Below are 24043 nucleotides of genomic sequence, written 5' to 3' on the forward strand. Positions count from 1 at the left end.
ATTAATGAGCTAATGAGCTGTTGAAATAATGAGTAGCTAGACAAGGATAAGATAATCTGACCAGACATTCAGTGGTGAAGTTGATCCCTGCAAAGTGGGATTTGTAAAGGAAGCTGTTCTTTATCCCAGTTTGCAGAATTAAAAATAGAGAAAGCGGCATTGACAGAGCACTGCTTCTGGATGAGTTTACAGAAAACTGGTTTTCTTTCTTTTTGGCATTTTATTTATTTGTAAGGAATGTTATAGGAGTGTTACAACAATAACCAACCAGCTATATCCAGGGTTACTCCTGGCTCTGCACTCAGGAATTACTCCTAGTGATGCTCAGAGAATCATATGAAATGCTGAAGAGTGAACCTGAGTCGGTCATGTGCAAGGCAAGAAGAACCCTACCCACTGTACTAACTCTTGAGCCCCCTAAGTATTTTTAGTGGCAGCATATTTGCGAAAGCAATGGTTCTTTTTAGTGATGCGGATGTTATGGATCTCGAGAGATAGTGCAGGCAAGAAGATAATTTGTTGGCTACAGCCAATCCAGCTTGACCCCAACACTTCAGAGGGTCCCCCTAGCACCACCAGGGGTGATCCCTGTGAACAAAGCCAGGTATAGCCCCTGAGCACAGCCCTTCCGTAATAAATAACTTACAAAAACAAAAGTAATAGCAATAACTATCATCTATAGTTAAATGGAATCATTCTCTTCTCTCTCAATTCCTTAGAAAGGCAGTTTGATACTAGATGTACTTAACTTTAATGTTTTTGTTGCTAGCCATGATATCTTTTAGAGGCATTAAAAAAAAGTAATTTTTCTACTTGGTAAAATAGTATGAACCAGGGGAAACAACTTCTCTACTCAAATGCTTTAGACATTGAACACAACCTTGATCGCGTCACGTTCTGCTTATTCTTGGCCAAAACTTCGTGCAGGAGTGACCCTAACCATTCTGTCTTGGGTCCCCAGGGTTCTCACTCTCTTCTGTGGAGGAAGATGGGGTGCGTAGGCTGTATGTGAACAGTGTGAAGGAAACTGGCTTAGCCTCCAAGAAAGGTGAGTCACTGGGTGTTCTGGCTATGGGGGGGGGGGGGAGGGTCTCTTCCCACCTCTCCTAGATTTCTCTAGTTGGGAGATGAGGAAGAGGCCTGAAAGGTAAAGAGGATTTGAAGCCTGTCAATTGAAAATTCACCCAGCAAACAGAAATGTTCTTCAATAAACTCCTGTGTGCAAGAAATGGATACAGGGGAGTGGAACAAAGTGTGTAGGGCACTTGCCTTGCATGCTGCTGACCTTGGTTCAATCCCTGGCATCCCATATGGTCCCTTGAGCACCGCCAGGAGTGATTCCTGAATTCAGAGCTCAGAGTAATCCAAATAAACAAAAAAGAAATGAATGCAAAGTTGGGAGCCCAACTAGTTGTACTGAGATGGGACAGTCCATTCCTGTCACCTTTTTTTGCTTTGCTAGAGTTAAATGCTTTTGGAAGGTGTAGGAGGTCTCCTTAAAGTCAAATTTTAGTGAGGACTCCTCAGTGCTTTGGTCAGCCTACCTGGGAGATCCCTTGAGCCAGGTTAAGGGCCTTTAAAGTCAATGTTCTGGTGGAGAAGTGGTGCCCCCTAGTGAATATAGCAGAATCAGCACTCCTTGTGGAGGAATCTTTAGGAGTGCACCCTCTAGTAGTTGATAACACTTTGCAGAACTGCTCCCAAATGTAACCCCCAAGAAGAATCTGCAGAATTAGCGCCCCCTAGTGGAGAAATTTTAGCAAGGGCACCCCCTGATGGAGGAATCTGCCTAAGTGGTACCTTTGTTGTAGTACTCTGCAAAAATGGTGCCCCAATAATGGAGGAATCTTTCTAGAAGTGGAACCCTGATGACCAGGATCCTAGCACTTTTTCAAGTGCTTGAAACCTGGCAAGAAGCTTCACCCCACCCCAAACTTTGTGCTTTTTTCACACTTGGAAGATTTTTTCCCCCCTGTATTCATCTCCTAATGCTCCATGAAAGGGCCACCTGTGCTGTGCCTTTTTCCCTGGTCCAGGGGACCTAGAACAACAACAACAACAACAACACCTATTTGACTATGCACACAGACAGCAAAGGTTGTTCCTGGGAAATAAAGGCTGGGATTCAGCCCCAGTCCTGTGCTTGGATGGCCTGTCCTTTACCTTCCAGGCTCTCTAGATCCTCAGGCCATGACGGGACTGTTCCACAGAGCCACAGAGCTCCTAGCTCTGCGTGGTTCTTTCTTCTGAGAACCCAAAGGCTGATCTTATCTCTCTCTGCCCTTTAAGGCAGGCAGGCAGACAGGCAGACTGGTGGGGGTGGGGAAGTCTCAGGCCTGTTCTCACATCCTGTTGTACTTCTTGGAATCCAAGAGCCCCAGTGTGCAAGAAAAACAGTGACCTATGTCCTTCACCTTGCCCACAGAGCAGAGTTTCTCTGCAGTTATTAGATGGAGGCCCATGGTCCCTACCCCTTCTTCACTCCCAGCTGTGGGAGAAGCACCAGGAAGTATCTGGGGAGTGTGTCATATTCAGTCCAGCTTCTCAGTCCCTGTTATGCCCTTGGGACCAGCCAGCCACTCAGTAGGTGTGTTTGAGTATGAACCATACTCCAGAATCCCCCTATTTCTTGCCTCATTCTTTATGATCACGCTGAAATCTCTAAGGTGGCATCAATTCCCTTTTTTATTTTCTATTTTATGGGGCATACCCTATGGTGTTTAAGAATCATTCCTGGGGCCATAGAGATAGCATTGGAGTAGGGTGTTTTGTTTGCCTTGCATGCAGAAGGATAGAAGGTTCGAATCCCGGCATCCCATATGGTCTCCTGAGCCTGCCAGGAGTGATTTATGAGTGTAGAGCCAGGAGTAACCCCTGAGTGCTGCTGGGTGTGTCTCCCCCAAGAAAAATCCGTCCTGGTAGTGCTCTGGGGACCCAATGGGGTGCTAGGGATTGGTGCTTGGTGGACCCATTGGGGTGCTGAGAATTGAACCCATGTTGGTTGTGTGCAAGGCAAACTTTGCTCACCATGCTCTGCTATCACCCTGGCCCCCAAGCTTCATCTTACCCTTCCTACACTCAGGAGCTCCAGATCTTCCATCAGTCACCAGAGCGATGAGGCCAGCTTGGGTCATTGCCCTCTGGGCATGCTTCAGAAGTATCTAGAATGGGACATAAAACCAGGGATGGGAACCTTTACTGGATTTCAGTTAAGTGTTGACTCTGCTCCACTGTTTGCTTTGCCATCGCTGGTCATGTGGGACTGTGGCCAGCAGTTAGCAAAGGTTGGTGTTGGGGTCACACCCAGTGGCACTCAAGGATGACTCTTGGCTCTTCATTCATAAATCATTCCTGGCAGGCTTAGGGAACCATCTGGGATTCCAGGGATCCAACCTGGATCAGCTGTGCTCAAGGCTTCCTTACTGTGCTATTGCTCTGGTCCCCTGAGCAGAGGATTTACCCCACATCCCTTCCCTGCTCCCAGCTTTTTCCTGCTTACCTTATTTTACTTGTAAAATGAACTTTGTGTACCCATGTGTTTCCTGATGGAGGGGAGAGGGGTTTGGCCACATATGGTGGTACTCAGGGCTACTCCTGGCTCTGCACTTAGGAATTACAGCTTGCAGTGCTTGGGGACCATGTGGGACAGGGATTGAACCTGTATCTGTCATGTGCAAGCAAGCACCTAACCCACTGTGCTATCTCTCAGGCCCCAGTTCTGTTTATTCCTTTTTTTTCTTTTTTGAGGGGGGTAGGTGGGTTTGGGCCATACCTGGTGGCACTTAGGAGTTATTCCTGGCTCTGTGCTCAGAAATCACTCCTGGCAAGCTCGGGGGACATATAGGATGCTGGAAACTGAACCCGGGTCAGCCCCAGCACCCTGTACGATCCCCCCTTGAACAGGACCAGGTGTAATCCCTGAGCACTATTGGGTCTGAATGTCCTACCTTGCACAAGACCAAATCAAATCAAACCAAAATGAAACAAAACCACACCTCAGCCAACTACTGTTCCAGGTAGAAATTTCATATTTCCCCTTCAATGCTGTAATCCCCCAGTCTGGGAATGGGCAGCTCAGTTCCAGAGACTCTGTCTCTCCCCATTCTGGAGAAATCAGTCTTTACGTCTCTTTTGTTGCCATACCAGCATGCTGGGTTTAGTGGAGCTTCAGGATATTGAAATCAATTTGGGGGATTTTAGACTGGGGTGTGTCTCTGAGGTGCTTCTCCTTTCTACTCATCACCATTATTCTCTCCAGCTCCTGCTTCCCCCTTAGCTCTGCTTCTCTGCCCACAGATACAACCACCCCACAAACCCACACCCACCTCCTTCCTCTTTCTCTGAGCCCAGGGGATCCTGCTTCCTTTCAGATTCTTTCCTCGCCTCTCCCTTCTGTACACTTCTGAAATGTTCTTTTCAGGCTGGACTGTGCCTTCACATGGATCAGTCCCAGCTTCTCCTAAGTGGGCTTTTCTTATGGCTCAAGGCTGCCCTGCTGATTTCCTAGCTTTGGCAACTCCCTTAAGCTTGCTTCCTAAAGTTTGAGGGGGAAACATCTCCCCAAAATAAATACCCATCTTCTTGTCCTGATGGAAAAGAATATGAACCAGAGAAATAGTAAAGTGATTAGGGCATTTGTTTTGCATGCAGCCAACATGGTTTTGATCCTTGGCAACCCATATGGACCCCAGAACCTGCTAGAGTGATCCCTGAATGCAGAGCCTAGAGTAACCCCTGAGTGCCTCCCCCAAACCCCAAAACAGCAACAATGGAACAAACCAGGAGATCATATTTGGTTCACCTATAAACATGGACTGTGACAACCTTCATGATTATCACAAGAGGAGATTTCAATGTCTTATTGGTTGTTTTGTTTGGGCCTCTCTGGCAGTGCTGGCGACTAGCACTCTCCCGAGATCGAACACCAAGCCTTGGGCATGCCGGTGTCTCTGTGTTGCCTCCCCTCCTTCCCAATTCCTCGCATCTTGGTTCCATTGAGATGATCTGAGCATTTAGCTGGCTGTCTCCTAGCTGCCTTGCACTCTAGTTCATTGGCATTGTATCTCTGCCTTACCCCTCCAACTTGGACAGCAATGGATTGAGTTAGTATTACAAGGGGAAAGAAGGAGTTGCTTTGGGGGCTGGAGAGATAGCATGGAGGTAACGCGTTTGCCTTGCATGCAGAAGGTCGGTGGTTCGAATCCTGGCATCCCAAATGGTCCCCTAAACCTGCCAGGAGCCATTTCTGAGCATAGAGCCAGGAGGAACCCCTGAGTGCTGCCGGGTGTGGAAACCCCCCCCCCCCCACACACACACACACTCACATACACACAAAGAAGCAGTTGTTTGAAATCAGGTCTTCAAACAGGAGCCAGTAATATCCAGAACCTTCTGAAACTACATTGTAATCACTTTTGATTTTTAGTCACAGCAGCTAGGGGCCCATCACCCCTGGTGCCCTTTAACAACACAGATTCTAAGGTATTGTGATATGAGCGTTGTGTGTGTGTGTGTGTGTGTGTGTGTGTGTGTGTGTGTGTGTGTGTGTGTGTGTGTGTGTGTGGGCATACACGAAGTGAAACCCTTTCCATCTTGTCCCTGCAGGTCTGAAAGCCGGAGATGAGATTCTCGAGATTAATAACCGAGCTGCCGGCACCCTGAACTCATCTGTGCTCAAAGATTTCCTCACACAGCCATCGCTTGGCCTCCTGGTGAGGACCTACCCAGATCCCGAGGCAGGCGTGGAGCTGCTGGAGAATCCACCTCATCGCGTGGACAGCCCCTCGGACCTCAGCGACAGCCCCCTCGCCTTTCTCTCCAGCAACCCAGGTAGGAGAACCCTGCCCGGTGCCTGCAGGAACCCAGATGTGCCAGTGTAGGTCCTTGCAAGCTGCTGGGTGCTGCAAATGCAGCTTGTCTATTTCCTGCAGCTTGTCTATTTCTTGCATCTGCTATATTTCCTGTATTTCAATGTATTTCAGGTCCTTCTTGGGTCTGGCCTTAGAAGAAGGCTTCTTGAACTTGTAGTTCTTGTCGAGATGGCGGAGGAGCTCAGCCAGGACCTTTGTTCTCCAGGCAGAAATATTTTTGGCTCTGAATGTGCTTGAAAGTTTATTGCCTGAATGCTTCTCTAATTAGCTGTCTTGGATTCAGACCAACAGGAAAGATGAGTCTGTCTCTGGGCTGTGGATCTTGATATCTCAGGAATATCATGGTCCCCCTGAGATTGAGGGGGTGCTCACATATACCTCCCCGCTGCTCTTCATAACCCCACTCAGCCAGCCCGAGTCCCCGCCATGGATGAGCAGCACATCTCCCCTGAGTTCCGTTTTGCTCTCAAGCATTTCAGCCTAAGTTCTAAAAACCATGACTGGCTCCATTTTACCTTAAGTCAACAAGTCTCAGTTGTACCCATTAAAGAAGTTATTTGTGGGACCAGAGTAATAGTACATCGGGGAGGGCACTTGTCTTGTTTGCAAGTGGCCAACACACATTCCATCTCCAACACCCCCAATGGTCCCAAAAGCTCAACCAGGAGTGATTCCTGAGCACAGTAACCCTGAGTCCCACCCGGTGTGGCCCCTAAAACAAAGGAAAAGTGGTAATTTTATTATTCTTTTTTAGGCAATGCCCAGTGTCCATTCCTGGGTGTGGTGCTTACAGGGCCTTGTGGTGAGCTACATTGAACCCCAAACTTTCTCATAAGAAGCATGTACTCTGGCCCTTGGAGATAGCATATCTGAGCTATCCATTCTATTGGAGAAAGCTCCCAGTATCCCTAGTGCTGTTCCCCCACCAAAAACAACACCATAAACTCCCAAAATCTAAAGGCTGAACTGTTATAATTCCTGTGATCTAAGATTTTCACTCCATCAATCAGGTGACTGCAGAGCCCAGACAGATTTCTTCCCGACTCAGTCTCTGCTTTCCCAGTCCGCTTCCTTTTTTTTTTTTTTTTTTTTTTTAATTTTTGGGCCACACCTAGAGATGCTCAGGGATTACTCCTAGCTCTGCCCTCAGGGATCACTCCTGGCAGTGCTTGGGAACCATATTGGATGTTGGGAGTTGGGAATTGAACCTGGGTCGTCACATGCACGGCAAACACCCTCCCTGCTGTACTCTTAATCTAGCCCCCTGAGTCTCGGGGTTCTTGGGGTGAGCTCCTGTCTTCTTCCTTTGGCTGGTGGGTGGCCTGTTCTGGTTCAGGGAGAGGGTTCATGAGTGATTGTAGAACGTGTGGGAAAGGTTCACTCATTCTCCCCTGTGTCTCCTCGATACTTTCTTGGAGTTGGGGTCAATTTAGTAAGTGGAGTTTGACATTTATTTTCTTTCTGAAACTTGGCATAAAAAAAGAAAATATTTTCTGGGCCAGAGAGATAGGACAACATCTACAACCAGCTGACCTTGGATTGTTCTCTGGCATCCCATATTGTTCTCTCAAGCCCTGAACACCACCGGTGAGGCCCCAAAATTAAGGAAAAAAAAAGTCTTCAATTGCAACATTAGAGTGCAGATCCTCTGAGTATTCTTACCCTTCTGTTAATTGTTTTTATGTTTATTTGGGATTACTCTTTTTTGGTTTAGCAGCGCTCATGGATTATTCCTGGCTCTATGGTCATAAATCACTCCTGGCAGGCTCAAGGGACCATATGGGATGCTGGGATTTGAACCACCGACCTTCTGCATGATGCTATATCTCCGGCCCCTATTTGGGATTACTCTTAATTTAGTGCCTAGTGGTAATCTTCTAACAGTACTTGGGAGATCATGTGGCACTGGAACCCAGACCTTTGTGCCTGCATGTTGAGCTTTCTCACTCTTTCTTTCCTTCTTTCCTTCCCTCTTCTCTTTTTCCCTTTTTTCCTTCTCTCCCTCTCCTTTATAGCTTCTCTCCCTCATTCTCTCTCCCCCTTCCTCTCTTTCCCTCCCTCTATCCCTCTCTCTTCTCTGTCTCTCTCTGTTTCTGGTTTTAATTTAATACCCTTGGGAAACTTGGTTTGATAAGCAAAAACCTTGAGTCCCCCTTCCCCCCAATCCTGGCTCTCTGGAGGAATCACACAAATTGAACAGTCAGAAATATTGACACTTAATTTCTGCTGACTTTCTTTCTTTCTTTCTTTCTTTCTTTCTTTCTTTCTTTCTTTCTTTCTTTCTTTCTTTCTTTCTTTCTTTCTTTCTTTCTTTCTTTCTTTCTTCCTTCCTTCCTTCCTTCCTTCCTTCCTTCCTTCCTTCCTTCCTTCCTTCCTTCCTTCCTTCCTTCCTTCCTTCCTTCCTTCCTTCCTTCCTTCCTTCCTTCCTTCCTTCCTTCCTTCCTTCCTTCCTTCCCTCCTTCCTTCCCTCCCTCCCTCCCTCCCTCCCTCCCTCCCTCCCTCCCTCCCTCCCTCCCTCCCTCCTTCTCCTTCCTTCCTTCCTTTTCTTTCTTTTCTTTTCTTTTCTTTTCTTTTTTTTTTTTGGTTTTTGGGCCACACCCATTTGATGCTCAGGGGTTACTCCTGGTTATGTGCTCAGAAATCGCCCCTGGCTTGGGGGGACCATATGGGACGCCGGGGGTCGAACCGTGATCCTTCCTTGGCTAGCGCTTGCAAGGCAGACACCTTACCTCCAGCGCCACCTACCCGGCCCCCTTTTCTTTCTTTTCTTTCTTTTCTTTCTTTCGTCATTGTGGGGCACCCTCACAGATTATAGATAAGAATGAATTTCAGAGGTAAGAGAATGGGATCCTGAAGCCTGTTGCTCCCTTAGATGGCCACAAGGTGGCAGACACGGTCCAACAAAACTAGTTTTACAGTCTTGGGTAACTTTGGCGGGCAGAAGGGAAATTACTCTTGTGCATATGCTTTGATCTTTCCTTTCCTGTGTTACCTTGGCTTAAAACCAGGGGCGCACACCTGTGAGGCATATACGCTGCCACTGAGCCTCATCTCTGGTCTCTTGTGTGAGATATATCCTGTTAGGTTACATGTGTGTTTCTTCAAGCTTTTCCACTTCAACATCTTGCATGAGGGCACACACTGCAGGAAACAGCCACATTCATGATACAGTTAATTTTGGATTCTTTTTATTTGTTGTTGTTAGTTTATTTTTGGGCCACACCCAGCGATGTTCAGAGGTTACTCCTGGCTCTGCACTCAGGAATAATTCTTGGCGGTGCTCAGGAAACCATAAGGGATACTAGGGATTGAAAATGGATTGGCCACATGCAAGGCCAATAGTACCTACTGTACTACATCACTCTGACCTCTTAAATTCATTTTTTCTCATTGAGAGTTTAGGAACCTTTTCTTTTCTTTTCTTTTCTTTTCTTTTCTTTTCTTTTCTTTTCTTTTCTTTTCTTTTCTTTTCTTTTCTTTTCTTTTCTTTTCTTTTCTTTTCTTTTCTTTTCTTTTCTGGTTTTTGGGTCACACCCGGCAGCGCTCAGGGATTACTCCTGGCTCTGCACTCAGAAATCTGTCCGGGCAGGCTTGGGGAACACTGTGGGATTCTGAGAATCGAATCCAGGTCTGTCCTGGGTTGGCTTCATAAAAGGCAAACACCCTACCACTGTGCTATCACTCTGGTTCCCAACCCACAGTTTTAATAAGATAGGAATGACATTATCTAAAGTGGGTTTCAAGTCTGTCTATAAGTAACACTGTGTATTGCATTTTCTTTCTCTTTTGGTTTTGGGGGTCACACCATGTAGGTGCTCAGGACTTATTCCTTATTCTGTGCTCCAAGATCACTCCTGGCTCTGCTTGCCAGGGATTGAACCAGGATTGGCCACATGCAAAGGCAAGTGCCTGAACCTCTGTCCTACCTCTCCAGTGTTTGCGATTTGGATGGTTTCCTGTCCATCACCTTCTCTTGGATTATGGTTAGAAAGCAGGTGTGGATGGAGGTGTTTGGCCCTGTGTGGCCCCGCTGCTTCTCTCTATAAATAATCATTTATTAGTACATGGTTTGCACCATAAGCTTAGATCTCGGCTGCTTTCTCAATGGCAGGCAGGGCTGAGGTATTGGGATGGGGTATGTGGTTAGCAAAGGCAGAAACAGGGATTCTCTGGCCCTAGATCACTGCAGTTGGTCAGGCCCTGGTGGTGAAGGGTGAGTCAGGGGCTAAGGGTTTGTCTTGAAGATGATCAGTGCTGGGTGTGTGAGTGCTGGGTGCTGAGGTCTGTTCGCTCATCTCTGTGGTCCCTGTACTGTTTAGTACAGCACCTGTTCATGCTTTTACATGTATTTATATACATGGATTTCAGATATTTAGAACATTATTTATTTCTCTTAAAATACTTTTGTGTGTTTGTATACATTTTTTGTTTTTGAATTTGGGGCCATACCTGGCAGTCAGTGCTCAGGGGTTACTCCTGGCTCTGTTCTTAGAAATCACTCCTGCCAGGCTTTGGGGACCATATGGGATGCTGGGAATTGAACCCAGATCAATGGGTTGGCTGTGTGCAAGGTAAATGTTCTACCACTGTGCTATATATATACATGTATATATGTACATATATATATAGCCCCTAGACACCTTCTAATCTAAGTTAAAAAAGAGGGGCTGGGGGGCTGGAAAGATAGCGGTGGTAGAGCATTTGCCCTGCATGTGGCCGACCCTGGATGGACCCGGGATCGATTCTTGATATCCCATATGGTCCCCCAGCCTGCCAGAAGTGAATTCTGAGCACAGAACCAGGAGTAACCCTGAGCACCACTGGGTGTGGCCCAAAAACCATCACCACCAAAAAAAAAAAAAAAGTGAATTTGAAGTGATAATTCAGCAGGTAGAACTTTGCCTTATATCTTTGGTTTCCCATTTGAACCCCTGAGCATTGCTAGGTTTGAGCCCCAAACCAAAAATAAACCAAGTTAGGGCCCAGAGAGATAGCACAGTGGCGTTTGCCTTGCAAGCAGCCGATCCAGGACCAAAGGTGGTTGGTTCGAATCCCGATGTCCCATATGGTCCCCTGCCCCTGCCAGGAACTATTTCTGAGCAGACAGCCAGGAGTAACCCCTGAGCATCGCTGGGTGTGGCCCCCCCCCAAAAAAAAACAAGTTAAAAAAGAGAAATTCCCTTTTCTGGTTCTGTTTCTGGGGTAAGCCCAGAAAATAAGCCCAGCATGCTCAGGGCTTACTTCTGGCTTTCTGCTCAGGGATCACTTCTTTTGGGCTCCAAGGACTATATGAGGGGTTGTGAATTGAACCCTGTCAGCTGCATTCAAAGCAAATGCCTTCCCTATTGTACTATTGTTTCAGTCCACTATGAGAAAACATAGATAAAAAACACTTCTCCTGACCACCACTGTGTGGCGTGATGAATTGGGAGGCTGAGTGAACTGTGCTTGGTTTCAGGATGCTGGAGATTTTGTGGCTTTGTGGTTTCTCTGGGAGTCCCAGATGGCTGTGCCAGGAATCAGCCTTGGGCTTCAGGCTGGTGAAGCAAGTGGTGCAATGTGCCATGTAAACCATCTCCATCCCCAGAGCATTTTCTAATGAGAAAAAAAATTGTGCATAGGAAGGGATCTGAAGTATTAGGGAAACTTGAATATGTCCCTTCTTTTAGGCACTGTCCTGACTTTCACAGGATGGGATTTAAAACTGTACCCGGGATGGTAACTTTCCTTCCTTCCTTCCTTCCTTCCTTCCTTCCTTCCTTCCTTCCTTCCTTCCTTCCTTCCTTCCTTCCTTCCTTCCTTCCTTCCTTCCTTCCTTCCTTCCTTCCTTCCTTCCTTCCTTCCTTCCTTCCTCCCTCCCTCCCTCCCTCCCTCTTTCCTCCCTCCCTCCCTCCCTCCCTCCTTCCCTCCCTCCCTCCCTCCCTCCCTCCCTCCCTCCCTCCCTCCCTCCCTCTTTCCTTCCTTCCTTCCTTCTTCCCTTCATTTCCTCATTCCTTTCTCCTTGTTCCCTTCCTTCTTCCTTTTCTCCCTCTATCTCTTCCTTCTTTCCTTCACTCCCTTTTCCCTACCTCCCAACCTCTCTCCCTCCTTCCTTATTCCTTCATATTTCTCTCTCCCTTCTTAGAATCCCGAATCTTGGCATTTTTCCACTGCTTGCAGCATGTTGGAACTGCTGTCTGTTAAAATTCATTTAAATGACAATTTAGTTCGTCCACTATGAAGTCTGCAAAAGACTCTTTCGGATCTTGCTCTTTTCTGTCTCTGTTACATGATCCTAACTATGAAACAATCTTAAAGTACTTTCTGCATGCTGAGCAGAGCCAGCCCGCTGCGGAAGCTCTTAGCTTGGTGCTGACCCAGTTCTGTCCTCAGATTCCCATTCTCCTGTCCTGCCTGCTTTCAGCAATTGCATCTTTTTGTATTTTGCACAATTCAAACTTTCTTCAGCACTAAGTTGGCCCCCGTATCCAACAGCCATGTCAAGAAGAAATCAGGGGGCTGAAGAGATAGGACAGTGGGGAGGGTGCTTGCCTTGCACAACCGGGGTTCAATCCTCACCCCCTTCCCCCCTTGAGGGTCCTCCGAGCTTGCCAGGAGTAGTCCCCGAGTATAGAGTCAGGAGTTAGCCCTGAGCACAAAGACAATACAAAGAGAAGAAAGGATGAAGCATGCATAGAGACTCATGGAGTTCACGTTCCATGCATGTTCCCTTGGCTTCACCCTCAAAAGGTCCCAGAGGAATTTCTCAGGTGCAGGAACAGGGGAGCCCTGCCTGATTGACTGGAGGGCATCAGCCAGCCCCCTTCCTATGGTTTTCTGGCCCCTCCTGCTTCCTAATTGCCCTTTCACAGTGAAAGATGAAAGGACAGATGAGTAAACAGGATAAAGGAACCAGAGGCACCAAACAGAACAGATTAAGAAACTTCAGACAGCTGCCTTGGAATAGAAAACAACCCAGAACAGTGTTTAAATTCTGGAGAAAAAGAAAATGAGCCGCATCCTTAGAGACCAGCTTGAGGATTTGCTTGTGGGTGACCAGTCTCAGGAACCATGCCTAAGGGAGGGTCTGGAGGGCCCCATCCCTGATTTCCACAGCTCCCTACAAACTCAAAGAGTGTGCAGGAGGCCAGTCCCACTGACGCCCCAAGAATCCTGAGCCAAAACTGCAAGTTGCTTTTAGCCTGGTTGTTTCTGCACCTTGTTCTCAGGGAAAACTTTGTTTCCCTGCAGAAGATTCTCAGCGTATTGGGCTGCCAGAAGGTTCTGGCATAGAACATAGTTGCTTGCGGCCAAATTCAGTTTTGATTCACTTACTCCTGGGGCTTTGAACAGGTCACCCTTCAGCCTCGTGTCCTCATGCATTAAAGCATTAAAGCAGCAGCTCTGGGGCTGAGTAATAGCACGGAGGGGAGGGTGTTTGTCTTCCATGAGGCTAAACGGGTTTGATCCCCGACATCCCATATGGTTCCCTGAGCTCGCCAGAAGTGATTTCTGAGACAGAGCCAGAAGTAATGCTTGAGCGCTACTGGGTGTAGTCCAAAAACAAAAACAAAAAAGAAGGCAGCTCTCATGCCACTTGGGTGCTCTGAGAAAATTGAGCTTTTGAGGGGCAGGAGAGAAAGGAGTCGAAGACCAGAAGTTAAGGCCCTTACTTGCGTGCATGCAGCCAACCCGGGTGCATCCGCAGACCTGCAGATGGTTCCAGTACCCCTAGGAGTGAGCCCTGGGCATAGAAGCAGGAGTGACGTCCCCTGAGCATCATGAGATGTGAACCAACCTGCTGTGGCCCAAGAGAAAATACCAGAGTCAGGATTTTGGCCCTGACAGGTTTTGGGTAAATACTCTGTATCTGAAGCCTTGTCTCTCACTGGGACCTGATGGTTCTTTGGCTTATTTTGGGGGGGCTTAAAGTGGGGTATCACACCAGTGATGCTCAGGTTACTCCTGGCTTTCTGCTCCAGGATCACTCCTGGTGATGCTCAGGAGATTGACAATATGTGATGCTGGGGATTGAACCTGGGCCAGCATCTGCGTGCAAGACAAATACTCTCACTTGATCCCTTGATTCAGTTTATCCATTCATCACCCAATTAGGAAACAGTATAGCTTAGAGGACAGAAAAGTACAAATCTGAAATAATTTAAAACAACAACAACAACGACAACCTACTTTTGGGCTGGAGAGATACTTATGGGCAGGGAGAGCACTTGCGTTATACGTGTCTGACCCAAGTTCCCTCCCCTGAGCCCTCCAGGAGTTACTCCTGACTGCAGAGCCAGGAGTAAGCCCTGAGCACCACCAACTGTGGTCCCCAAACCAATTTCATTCCCCTTCAATGCCAGGAAGACCTTTTGGCAGAGGGTGTGGGTCCGGGAAAGTCACCCACAGAGGGAAACAAAGGCCTTGAGCCCTCCAGGAGTTACTCCTGACTGCAGAGCCAGGAGTAAGCCCTGAGCACCACCAACTGTGGTCCCCAAACCAATTTCATTCCCCTTCAATGCCAGGAAGACCTTTTGGCAGAGGATGTGGGTCCGGGAAAGTCACCCACAGAGGGAAACAAAGGCCTTTCAGCCAGGAATGCTTCAGAAGCCCAATTTAGCACTATCTTGGCAGAACTCTAGACCCCTGTCTTAGTAAGGACTTTGTTCAGCTTTGGGTGTGATCGATACCCCTCACTTGTTTTGGGGTATGGGGGGCTTGCAGCTCTGCTTTCCCCCCTTTTCCTGAATTACTCTTGACTTGGTGGGGGGTTGAGAGAAGGTCCCTCAGCATCACACTAACTCAGTAAACAGCCCCCAGGCTAACCTCAGAGCTTTGGGGCCCAGGGAAGGGAAGTTTGATAAATGACAGTCCTGAGTCAGAGGGACCAGCGCGCGAAGGCGCCACCTGGCTGAGTTCACCCACCTTGTGTCAATCACTGGAGACAAGGGGCCCCACAGTGGGGAGTGGGGTTAATTTGGGGGAGCGGACTGTGGCCTCCCTGTAGGCTCATCTGTCTGGTGCTGAGTGGCAGCTGGAGGGAACACAGATCCCATTGCAGGAAGGAGATGAAGCAGGGCTGCTTGTAACAGGAAGGTCCTTAGATAACTCTGGGGCCCCAGGGTCTAGGGGGAGGGAACTTGCTGTTGATTTGAAGGCAGAGCAACCCCCCCCCCCCCCTTGGAGCCCCCAAAGCCTCAGGGTCTCCCTTACATCCTTACTTTATTTTATTTTTTGGTTTTTGGGTTACACCCAGTGACATTTAGGGGTTTCTCCTGGCTCTGCATTAAGAAATTGCTCCTGACAGGCTCCGGGGACCATATGGGTTGCCAGGATTCAAACCACCTTCTGTGCTGGGTTGGCTGTGTGCAAGGCAAACACACTACCTCTGTGCTATCTCTCCAGCCCCTCCCTCACATCCTTGACCCTTGCAAATTGCTTGGATTCTCTCTTTTCTCATTTTTTGTTTATTTTTTTTAAATGACGAAAGGTGATTCGCAAAAATTGTCAGAGTTGAGTTTTCAACATATTGTGTTCCAGCATCAGTTCTGCCACCAGTTCTGCCACCCCATCAAGTGTCCCCCAGTTTCCCTTCCATTCTCACCCAGCCTGCCACTTTGAAATCTTCATTAAAGAACTGTCATTTTCAAACTTTTTGATAATTGAGGATTTGGGTTTTTTTGTTTTGTTTAATTTGGGGCCACACCTGATGGTTCTTAGAGGTCATTTCTGGCTCTGTGTTCAGGAATCACTGCTGGCATATGGGATGCCGGGGATTGAACCCGAGTTGGCTGTCTGGAAGGCAAACACCCTCCCCACTGTACTATCACTCAGGTCACACATTTTTAGCTTGCTTGTAGAGTTTGGCTCTCCTTCTTTTAGTGTGGTTGATTCTAGGGTGTAGATATTAACTCTAGCACCTCGACCTTGACCCCCACCTCCCTGTGACTTTCTGTCTGCTTTTTCTGCTCACCACTGGGTTATTTCCCTCCTACTCCTCCTTTTGTGGTCCAACATGCTCGGGCATGAGCTGCAGGTAGGAGGGGTGCAGTGTGGGGCTCTCTATCTAGATTCCACTATGTAGACCATCTCCCTGAAAAGGAAGTGCATAGATTTCTGGTCCTGCAAACAAAGATGCTTCAGATCTTTAGCTTCTCTGATGTCCTGCAGGCACTGGGAGCTCCAGGGCTTCTGTTTGTTTGTTGAGAAAGTCAGGAGCCTGTGCACTGGGCTAGCTGTTTGTGTTCCTCCTCTGTAGGGGCCCTCTCAGCCCTGCTGACTGACCCCTGTCTGGTTTGGAGGCTGGAGGCTGACACTTCTAGGGCTCCTATGTGAACATGAGAGGGGCACATAGGTTGAGAGGCTCTTTGTTATCTTGTGATTTTGTGTGATTTGTGTGTGTGTGTGTGTGTGTCTGTGTCTGTGTCTGTGTCTGTGTCTGTGTCTGTGTCTAAATTTTCAGGCCATAGCCAGCTGTTCTCAAGGAGTTCTCCTGCTTCTATGCTCAAGAATCTCTCCTAGCAGAGCCCAGGAAGCCATTTAGTGTGCCATAATTCAAGCCAGTGTCAATCACATGTGGAGCAAGTGCCCTACCCATTGTCTCTTCAGCCTATGAAAACTGGGTTATTTTTAAAGTGTGTATGTGTTTTGGGCCATACCTGGTGGTACTCAGGGTTCTTCTTGGCTCTGCTCTCAGAAATCACTTTTGTCAGGCTTGGGGGACCATATGGGATGCCAGAGATTGAACCCAGGTTTGCCACGTGCAAGGAAAATGCCCTACCCACTGTGCTATTGCTCTGGTCCCCTATTTTTAAAATATTTTTCAAGTACAGGAATTTTTGCACTTGCTAGGAGGGGACACACATCTCATACTTGTTGTGGATTAAAACCTTCTCTAGAGATTTGGCAAAATTGGATGGGGAAGCAGTTATTCGTCAAGATAAAAGTTGGACTATTTTCGCCTTTACCCTGTAGGGTATTTTTAGCTCTTCCTGATGAAATTTTTTTTAACCCCCAATATTATTTCTTTGCTTTTTAAACTTTTTTGGGAAGGAGGTGTTTATGCTGACCTAATGTATGTTCTTGGAGTGGAGATTGGACTATAGCCAGCAGTGCTTAAGGATCATTTCTGGCTCTGTGCTAAGAGGTTGCTCCTGGCAGTGCTCAGGGGAACTATGTGGGATGCCAGTTATTGAACTGGGGTTGGCTATGTACAAGATCCTGTACTATATATCTAGCTCCTATTTGATTATTCTAAGGAAAGTTTTATGCTGCTCTGACAGTAAAACATATAAAACAGATTATCAAAAGATTGGAGTGATAGTACAGAGGGAGGTGTTTGCTTTGCATTTGACCAGCCTTGGATTCTATTCCTGGCATCCCATATAGTCTCCTGAGCACTGCTAAGAGTGATTTCTGAGTGCAGAGCCAAAAGTAAGCCCTGAGAATTGCTAGGGTTAGCCCAGAAAACAAAAACTAAAAGACAAATAAACAAGCAAAATAAAGTAGATTGTGAAATAGTACACACAATAAAACTGCCTAATGATTGGGTTCTAGATAAATGTCTTTATAGACAGTTTCTGACATTATCCTCTTTTCCCCCCTCATACAGAGTAATACTCAAGGATAATATAACCCTCATTATTATTTATTATTGTTATTATTTGTTTTGACAGTATGCCTTGCAGTGCTCTGGGCTGCTCCTAACTCAGTGGTCAGGGGACCATGCGGTGCTGGGGACCAATCTAGCACTCCCATATGCTGAGCCTGTTTGCTTTGGGCCTTCATTTAAATATAAATATCCAGGTTGCTTCCTTTGAGCCAGTCTTTGTCCAGTCTGAACCCATGGGTGAGAAACCAAGTGTCTGTTTCTGTTGTGATCCACCCCCCCCCTCCCCCCCGGATTTATTCCTTTGATGAATTTCTTGTCTCCATCCTGCTAATGGTGAATGGCCCCAGCCAACTGCTGGGACACTGTTCAGATGGGTTAAAAGTGAAAAAGCACCTGCTTCCCTCAGCACACATGATGTCCAGCAACTTCCCAGGAGCCTGGAGGTGGGGTGTGAGCCGGAGCTCATGGCGTGGTGCTCCCAGTCACCCACTCTATGCTAGCCGGTGGGCTCTGTGCTGAGACATGATGGATAAAGCTGTTGCCATGACCCTGGCTTCTCTGATCAGTCCAGGCTGTTTTATGTGGTTGCATAGACAGAAAAGAATCCCAGTGCTACCTGTGTTTATAATCTCCTATGATGGGAAAACTGGCAACTGTGACAAAGCAACGTTCCCATTACTTTTTTTTTTCTTTTTTGGTACCACATCCGGCAGTGCTCTTGTCTGACTCCTGCCTCTGCACTCAGGGATCACTCTTGGCAGTGCTCAAGAAACCATTATGGGGTGCTGAGGATCGAATCCAGCTGAGCCATGTGCAAGGCAACTGCCCTACCAGCTGTACATTAGCTTCAGCACCCTAAATCTGTGTTCCCAAACCCCCAAGCCATACTGTTACACTATCTTCTGAATCTAGGAGCACTGGGGGCGCTGTTTCTTCCTCATTTATAGCCCCATCCCACATTCTAGAAGGTGGAGTTCCTGCCCCTACCTCTTGGTTCCCTTCTCAGTTGCTTTCTGTTTGTGATTTCAGTTCCTTGTGGTCCACCCATCTAGTGTCAGCTCTTAGGCTTTTACTGGCATGGAATGTTCTCTGGTGGTCAGTGAGAGAGCACTGTTGTGTTGCTTGTCATTTGATCACCAAATAAAACCATACTTTTTTAGTTGAGGTACCAGGATTTACAACTTTGTTCTCTGAACTTCCCATGGATATATCATTTTCACATTAAACTCATCACCAGAGAGCTGGGGTCCTGGCCTAACCCTTCCCACCCACCCCACTCACCCCACTTTGTAAGCTCAGGTCTGTAGACTAAGTCATCAGTTCTTATGACTTTGACCATTTGTTGTTCCTTTCCTATGTCTCTCTTTTAATCTCATATAAAGAGATCCTTGAGATTTTTTTTTAAATCCTGAAGGTGGTAACACATCTAGATGAATAAGAGTTCATCTCTTGGAACCCCACAAAATTGTAAATCAATGATAAACTGATAAAGTTTTTAAATCTGTATTTTTTACAGGTATATATACTTTTAAAATTAATTTTATGAATATTCTGGGTGAATACATTTGAAAATCTATAAAAATCCATAAATCATACAAATGTCAAATTTAGTTAAGATTGAAGTGAATTAAACTTTGGCGGGGAGGGCATACCTGGCAGTGCTCAGGGGTTATTCCTGGCTCTATTCCCAGGAATCATTCCTGACATGCTCAAGGGATCATGTAGAATGTCGGAGATTTAACCCAGGTCAGCTGCCTGCAAATCAAGTGACTTCCCAGTTGTGTTATTGCTCTGGCCCTAAACATACTCTGTCCAGCTTTGCAGAGGACCTATTTCATGCTATAGTGCCTTCCCTTTTCCTCTCCCTTTGGCTTAAATTTTTGTTTCCAGCTGAGGATGACTCCATGACACAGTGGAGGCTGCCCTCCAAATATGTGCACTGTAGACTCAAATGAGCCTGAAGGTGATTTGCAGGAGACTTTTCATATTCTTGATATAATTTTTTTTGGTGGGGTGCTCGGGTTACTCCAGGTTCTGCACTCAGGGATCGCTCTGAGAGTGCTCCATGGACCACATGGGATGCCAGGGTTAAAACCCAGGTCAGCTGCATGCAAAGCAAGCACCCTACCTGCTGTGCTATCCTTGGTCTATAACGTGTCCTGTGGCCTTTGTGGTACCTTTCAGAAAGAAAGAAGGTGAGAGGCCTGAGAGATAGTAGAACAGATAAAAGCACTTTCATTGCACATGGTCAACTTCAGTTTGATCCCTAGCATCACTTTGGATCTCCTGAGCACAGAGCCAGAGTAAGCCCTGAGCGCTGCCAAAAAACTGTGACTCACAAAACAAAAATTAAAAAAAAAAAAAAAAAGAAAATTAACTTCGATGAATTCTCATTTTCTGCCTCCTAAGGCTTGTGCTTTTATTAGACTGATTAATGTTGGGGCCACACCTGGTGATGCTCGGGAAATCTTCCCAGCTTTGTGCATGGGGGTTATTCCTAGAGGTGCTCAGGGGCCATGTGGTGTCAGGTTCAAGGCTGGATCTGCTACATGTAGAACATTCCAGCACGCTGCACACTCTTCCTACCCTGGCTTATGCTTTTTTATAATCTCGCTTTAAGAATCCTCCCCCGACAGACATAGAGTGACCACACTGATCTGCGAGATACTAAAATAATGAACAATAGCAACAAAATAGTATAAGAATAATAACCCAAAACAATAGAAATGATGCAGTTCGGGCAGAGAAGGAACCATGATGAGAGTGATAGTTGGGAAATATCACTCTGGACAAAACTGGATGCTGAAAGGAGGGAGGGGAGTTGGGAGGGAGGGAGGGAGGGAGGGAGAGAGAGGGGGGGGAGGGGAGGGGAGGGGAGGGGAGGGGAAAAGCAGGCCGGGGTGTGAGTTAGGTAAGATGATAGGATGGAAACTGGGGAAATTGGTGGCAAGAAATGAGCACTGGTGAAGGATGGGAGGATGGGTGTTGGCACATTGTATAACCAAAAGTCAAACATCAACAACTTTTTAACTCTGTATCTCATGGTGATTAATTCTAAAAAGAATGCTGGTAGCCAGAGTGATAGCACAGTGGTAGGGCTTTTGCCTTGCATACGATGACCTGGAACGGACCTGGGTTCAATCCTTGGCATCCCATCTGGTCCCCCAAGTCTGCCAGGAATGACTTCTGAGCACAGAGCAGGTGTGACCCAAAAACAAAACAAACAAAAAGAATCTTCCTGAGGTAGCCAATATTATTTTTTGTATATTCTTTCAAAAGTTTTATCATTTAGCCTCTCCACATTCTGCTTTATAGTTTTCAACTATTGATTTTTTTATTTTTTGCTTTATTTTAGATAGTTTTTTGAGGGGGGCTTCCACCTGGTGGTGCTTAGAAGCTGCTTGCCACAAGGCTTTTAAGAAACTCTGCAATTGGGGGGAACCAAACCCACAGCTCCTGCGTGTAGGTGCTCCAGCCCTTTTTTTGAACTCCACCTTCCCCTTGTACCCCAGCTTCCTTGCAAGTTGGAGTCCAACTTCTTGTACTTTTTCCTGTGGGTGATCTGCTGTCCTAGTTCCATATGCCCGACTTGCCTGGTCCCCACATCTGCTGTGCCTCACACATCTATATGCAGCGGGTCTGTTTCTGGAATGTTCTGTCTTTAAACCCCACACCCCTCCTATATCCTGGCTAATTCTGCTCTGCCTCATATTCCTGCGACTTGATAATGCATTTGGAAAGTTCCCTGGTCCTTGTTTTCCTTTGCTATTATCGGCCTCTGTTCTTTCATAACACACTGAGTTCAACCCCCACCCCACCCCAAGGAAATCTGCTTGCTGTGTGGTCTGTATGAAGCCCGAGTCTATGGTATTCGTGGAGACTTAGAGATGCCCCAGTTGATGGCCTATTTGCATAAATTGCTAATCCTTGAGCAAAATGTATATTCACAGTTTCTTGCAAATAAGGTCATTGTTGCAAATGAACGCCGTCAGCTTAATGACTCCTGATGCCCTGCATCTTCTCTATCCCGGCCAAATCTATTTTGTCTGACGCTTGTTTTCTGTTGCCTAATAAAATTTTCCATTCTTTGCCTCTTCTTCTGCATCTCTGTATTCAGGCTGATAACTTGCATGCAGCATATGTTGAGGACTTTGTCTTACGTTATTATTGTTATTTTCTGTGCAGGTGAAGTTGAAGCATTAGGGCGTCTAGATTTAGGTGTTATCTGAGTTTTACTTCTTCCCCCTTCTTCTGTTCTCATTTTGCTCATTTTGCTTTGCTCACCTTCCTATATAGGCAGCACATTTCCAACTTCCTCTTACCCCTTTTAATTAATGTCTTCGAGTTCAATTTCTTTTTCCCCCTATGGTTGCCCATTTGATTCTAACATGATTCCTAATGTAGGGAGCAACACTAAACCTTTGAAGAACCCCTTTTGTGTGTGTGTGTGTGTGTGTGTGTGTGTGTGTGTGTGTGTGTGTGTGTGTGTGTGTGTGGTCACTCCTGGTGCATGCTCAGAGGACCCCACATGTCTAGTTCAGGGATGGAACTGGGGTCAGCTACATGCAAGGCTGCAAGGCCTTTATTTCTCTACTATCTTTTGGGCTCTTTGTACCATTAAAAAAAATCAAACTTTTGGTAATAAGGCTCTGACTTTCAAGACTCCTATGCTAAGCCTCATGTATCCATGCTCTTTCCCACTGAGCTATTTTGCACACCTGACACTGTTTAAATATAATCACCCTCTCTCCCCTCCCCTCCAACATTAAATTACTGGTCTGGCCTTTACCTTATATTTTTATTTAATTTTTTTTTGCCATAGGTGGTAGTGCTCAGGGTTTGCCTCTGGCTCAGAGTCCAGGGTCCATTCCTGGTGGGTTAACTGCAATTAACTGCAAACACTCTACCCACTGTACTATCTCTCCATTGGTCTTTTTTTTTTTTGGGGGGGGGGTTGGTTTTTGGGCCACACCCGGCGGTGCTCAGGGGTTACTCCTGGCTATCTGCTCAGAAATATCTCCTGGCAGGCATAGGGGACCATATGGGCTGCTGGGATTCGAACCAACCACCTGAGGTCCTGAGTCAGCTGCTTGCAAGGCAAACACTGCTGTGCTATCTCTCCTGCCCTTCTCCAATGGTCTTATCTTGTATGTTTAATCCTCGAATGCCTTGAAGATGGGCAGTGGGTTTGGGGGAATCATTTCAAACATTTCATGTGATTTATGTGTATACACACATGTACACAGCAACCTAAAGTGTATCCTTCAGAGAATTTTTAGTGAGGTTCTATTTGTATTTCTTACTCTCATCTCACATTTCCTGTTAGAACTCTTGGAGTTTGTTTTTATCTGGGGGTGGGTGGGAAGTGTGAATGGCTTACTCCAGCCTCTGTGCTTAAGGATCTCACTTAACAGTGCTGGGGTGAGTGTGGGGGAACCAACTGCAATGCTAGGGATCGAACCTGGGTCAGCTGTGTATAAGGCAAGTGTCTTTTTGTTCCATGTTTTCTGCATTACAATGCCATTGGGGACAAAGAGTGTCATAATGAAGATTTCTTTGCTTTAGGAAGGTAGTGTCCTCAGAGAGAGGTTAGATAATTCAACACTTTTTTTTTTTAATTAAAACAGTATGAGATACAGAGTTAAAAAGTTGGGGCTGGAGTAGGACGTTTGCTTTGCACAAGGATCCTCAGCCTACCATATATGATATGGTCCCCCATATATGATCCCCTGAGCCTGCCAGGGATGATTTCTAAGCATAGAGCCAGAAGTAACCCCTGAGTTCCACTGAGTGTACCTCAAAACTAAAAAGAAAGGTAGTACAGCAGATAGGTGCTTGCCTGAGGCTGTCTTGAGTTTGATCCCAGGATTCCATATGGCTCTTGAGCTTGCCAGGAGCAACCCCTGGTCCAAAAACAAACAATCAGAAAAAGTTGTTGATAGTTGAGTTTTTATCATACAATGTTTCAACACCCTTCATTAGTGTTCGTTTCCAGACACCAATGTTACCCTCCCTCGACATTTATTCTTACTCATTGAGTGTTTCATTCTGGCAGTTATTGTCCCATCCTGTCATCAAGGTGATGAAGCAGTAGTCGAGGTGATGTTGGGACATAGTGGATGCTCATGAGTAACTGAGATGCTTGATGTTAGGGAGAGAGCAGAGAATGAAAAGAAAAGCAGAAATAAGCACACACAGACACGGATGATCTCATTCCCCCGTGGTTCCCAGAGAAGCAAATCAAAGGTGTGGACAGTATCAGCTGATAATAAACCCTGGAGACAGGAAGAGAAGTAAGCGTGGGTGGGAATCAGCTCCCCCAAAGTAACCCGGAACATATGCGGAGTGTCCTCACCACAAGGATGGTAGAAGGGAGGGACCTGTGTGTACCTGTCAATCAACAAATGGGGATGGGGTGGAAGCCAAATACTTTGGATCTTTTACATCAGTACCAAAGACTTGTAACCTTGTAACCCAAATATAGCAACAAAGAAAAAGAAATTGAGGACCAGAGCATTGATAGCACAGTGGGGAAGGCCTTTGCCTTGCACAGGGCTGACCCGGGTTCAATCCTGGCATCCCG

At 46.6% G+C, this 24043-nt stretch overlaps 1 protein-coding gene across 1 annotated transcript in view; it reads left to right on the top strand.

Annotated features, from left to right (window-relative positions):
* TIAM1 (TIAM Rac1 associated GEF 1) overlaps positions 1-24043 on the top strand; it is a 216051-nt gene that overhangs the window by 144127 nt on the left and 47881 nt on the right. Inside the window, 2 exon segments of the mRNA XM_049785846.1 lie at positions 962-1048; positions 5605-5829. Of these exon segments, the coding sequence (XP_049641803.1) occupies positions 962-1048; positions 5605-5829 (312 nt within the window).

This window comes from Suncus etruscus, chromosome 13 (genome assembly GCF_024139225.1).
Source record: "Suncus etruscus isolate mSunEtr1 chromosome 13, mSunEtr1.pri.cur, whole genome shotgun sequence".
NCBI classification, from domain to species: domain Eukaryota; kingdom Metazoa; phylum Chordata; class Mammalia; order Eulipotyphla; family Soricidae; genus Suncus; species Suncus etruscus.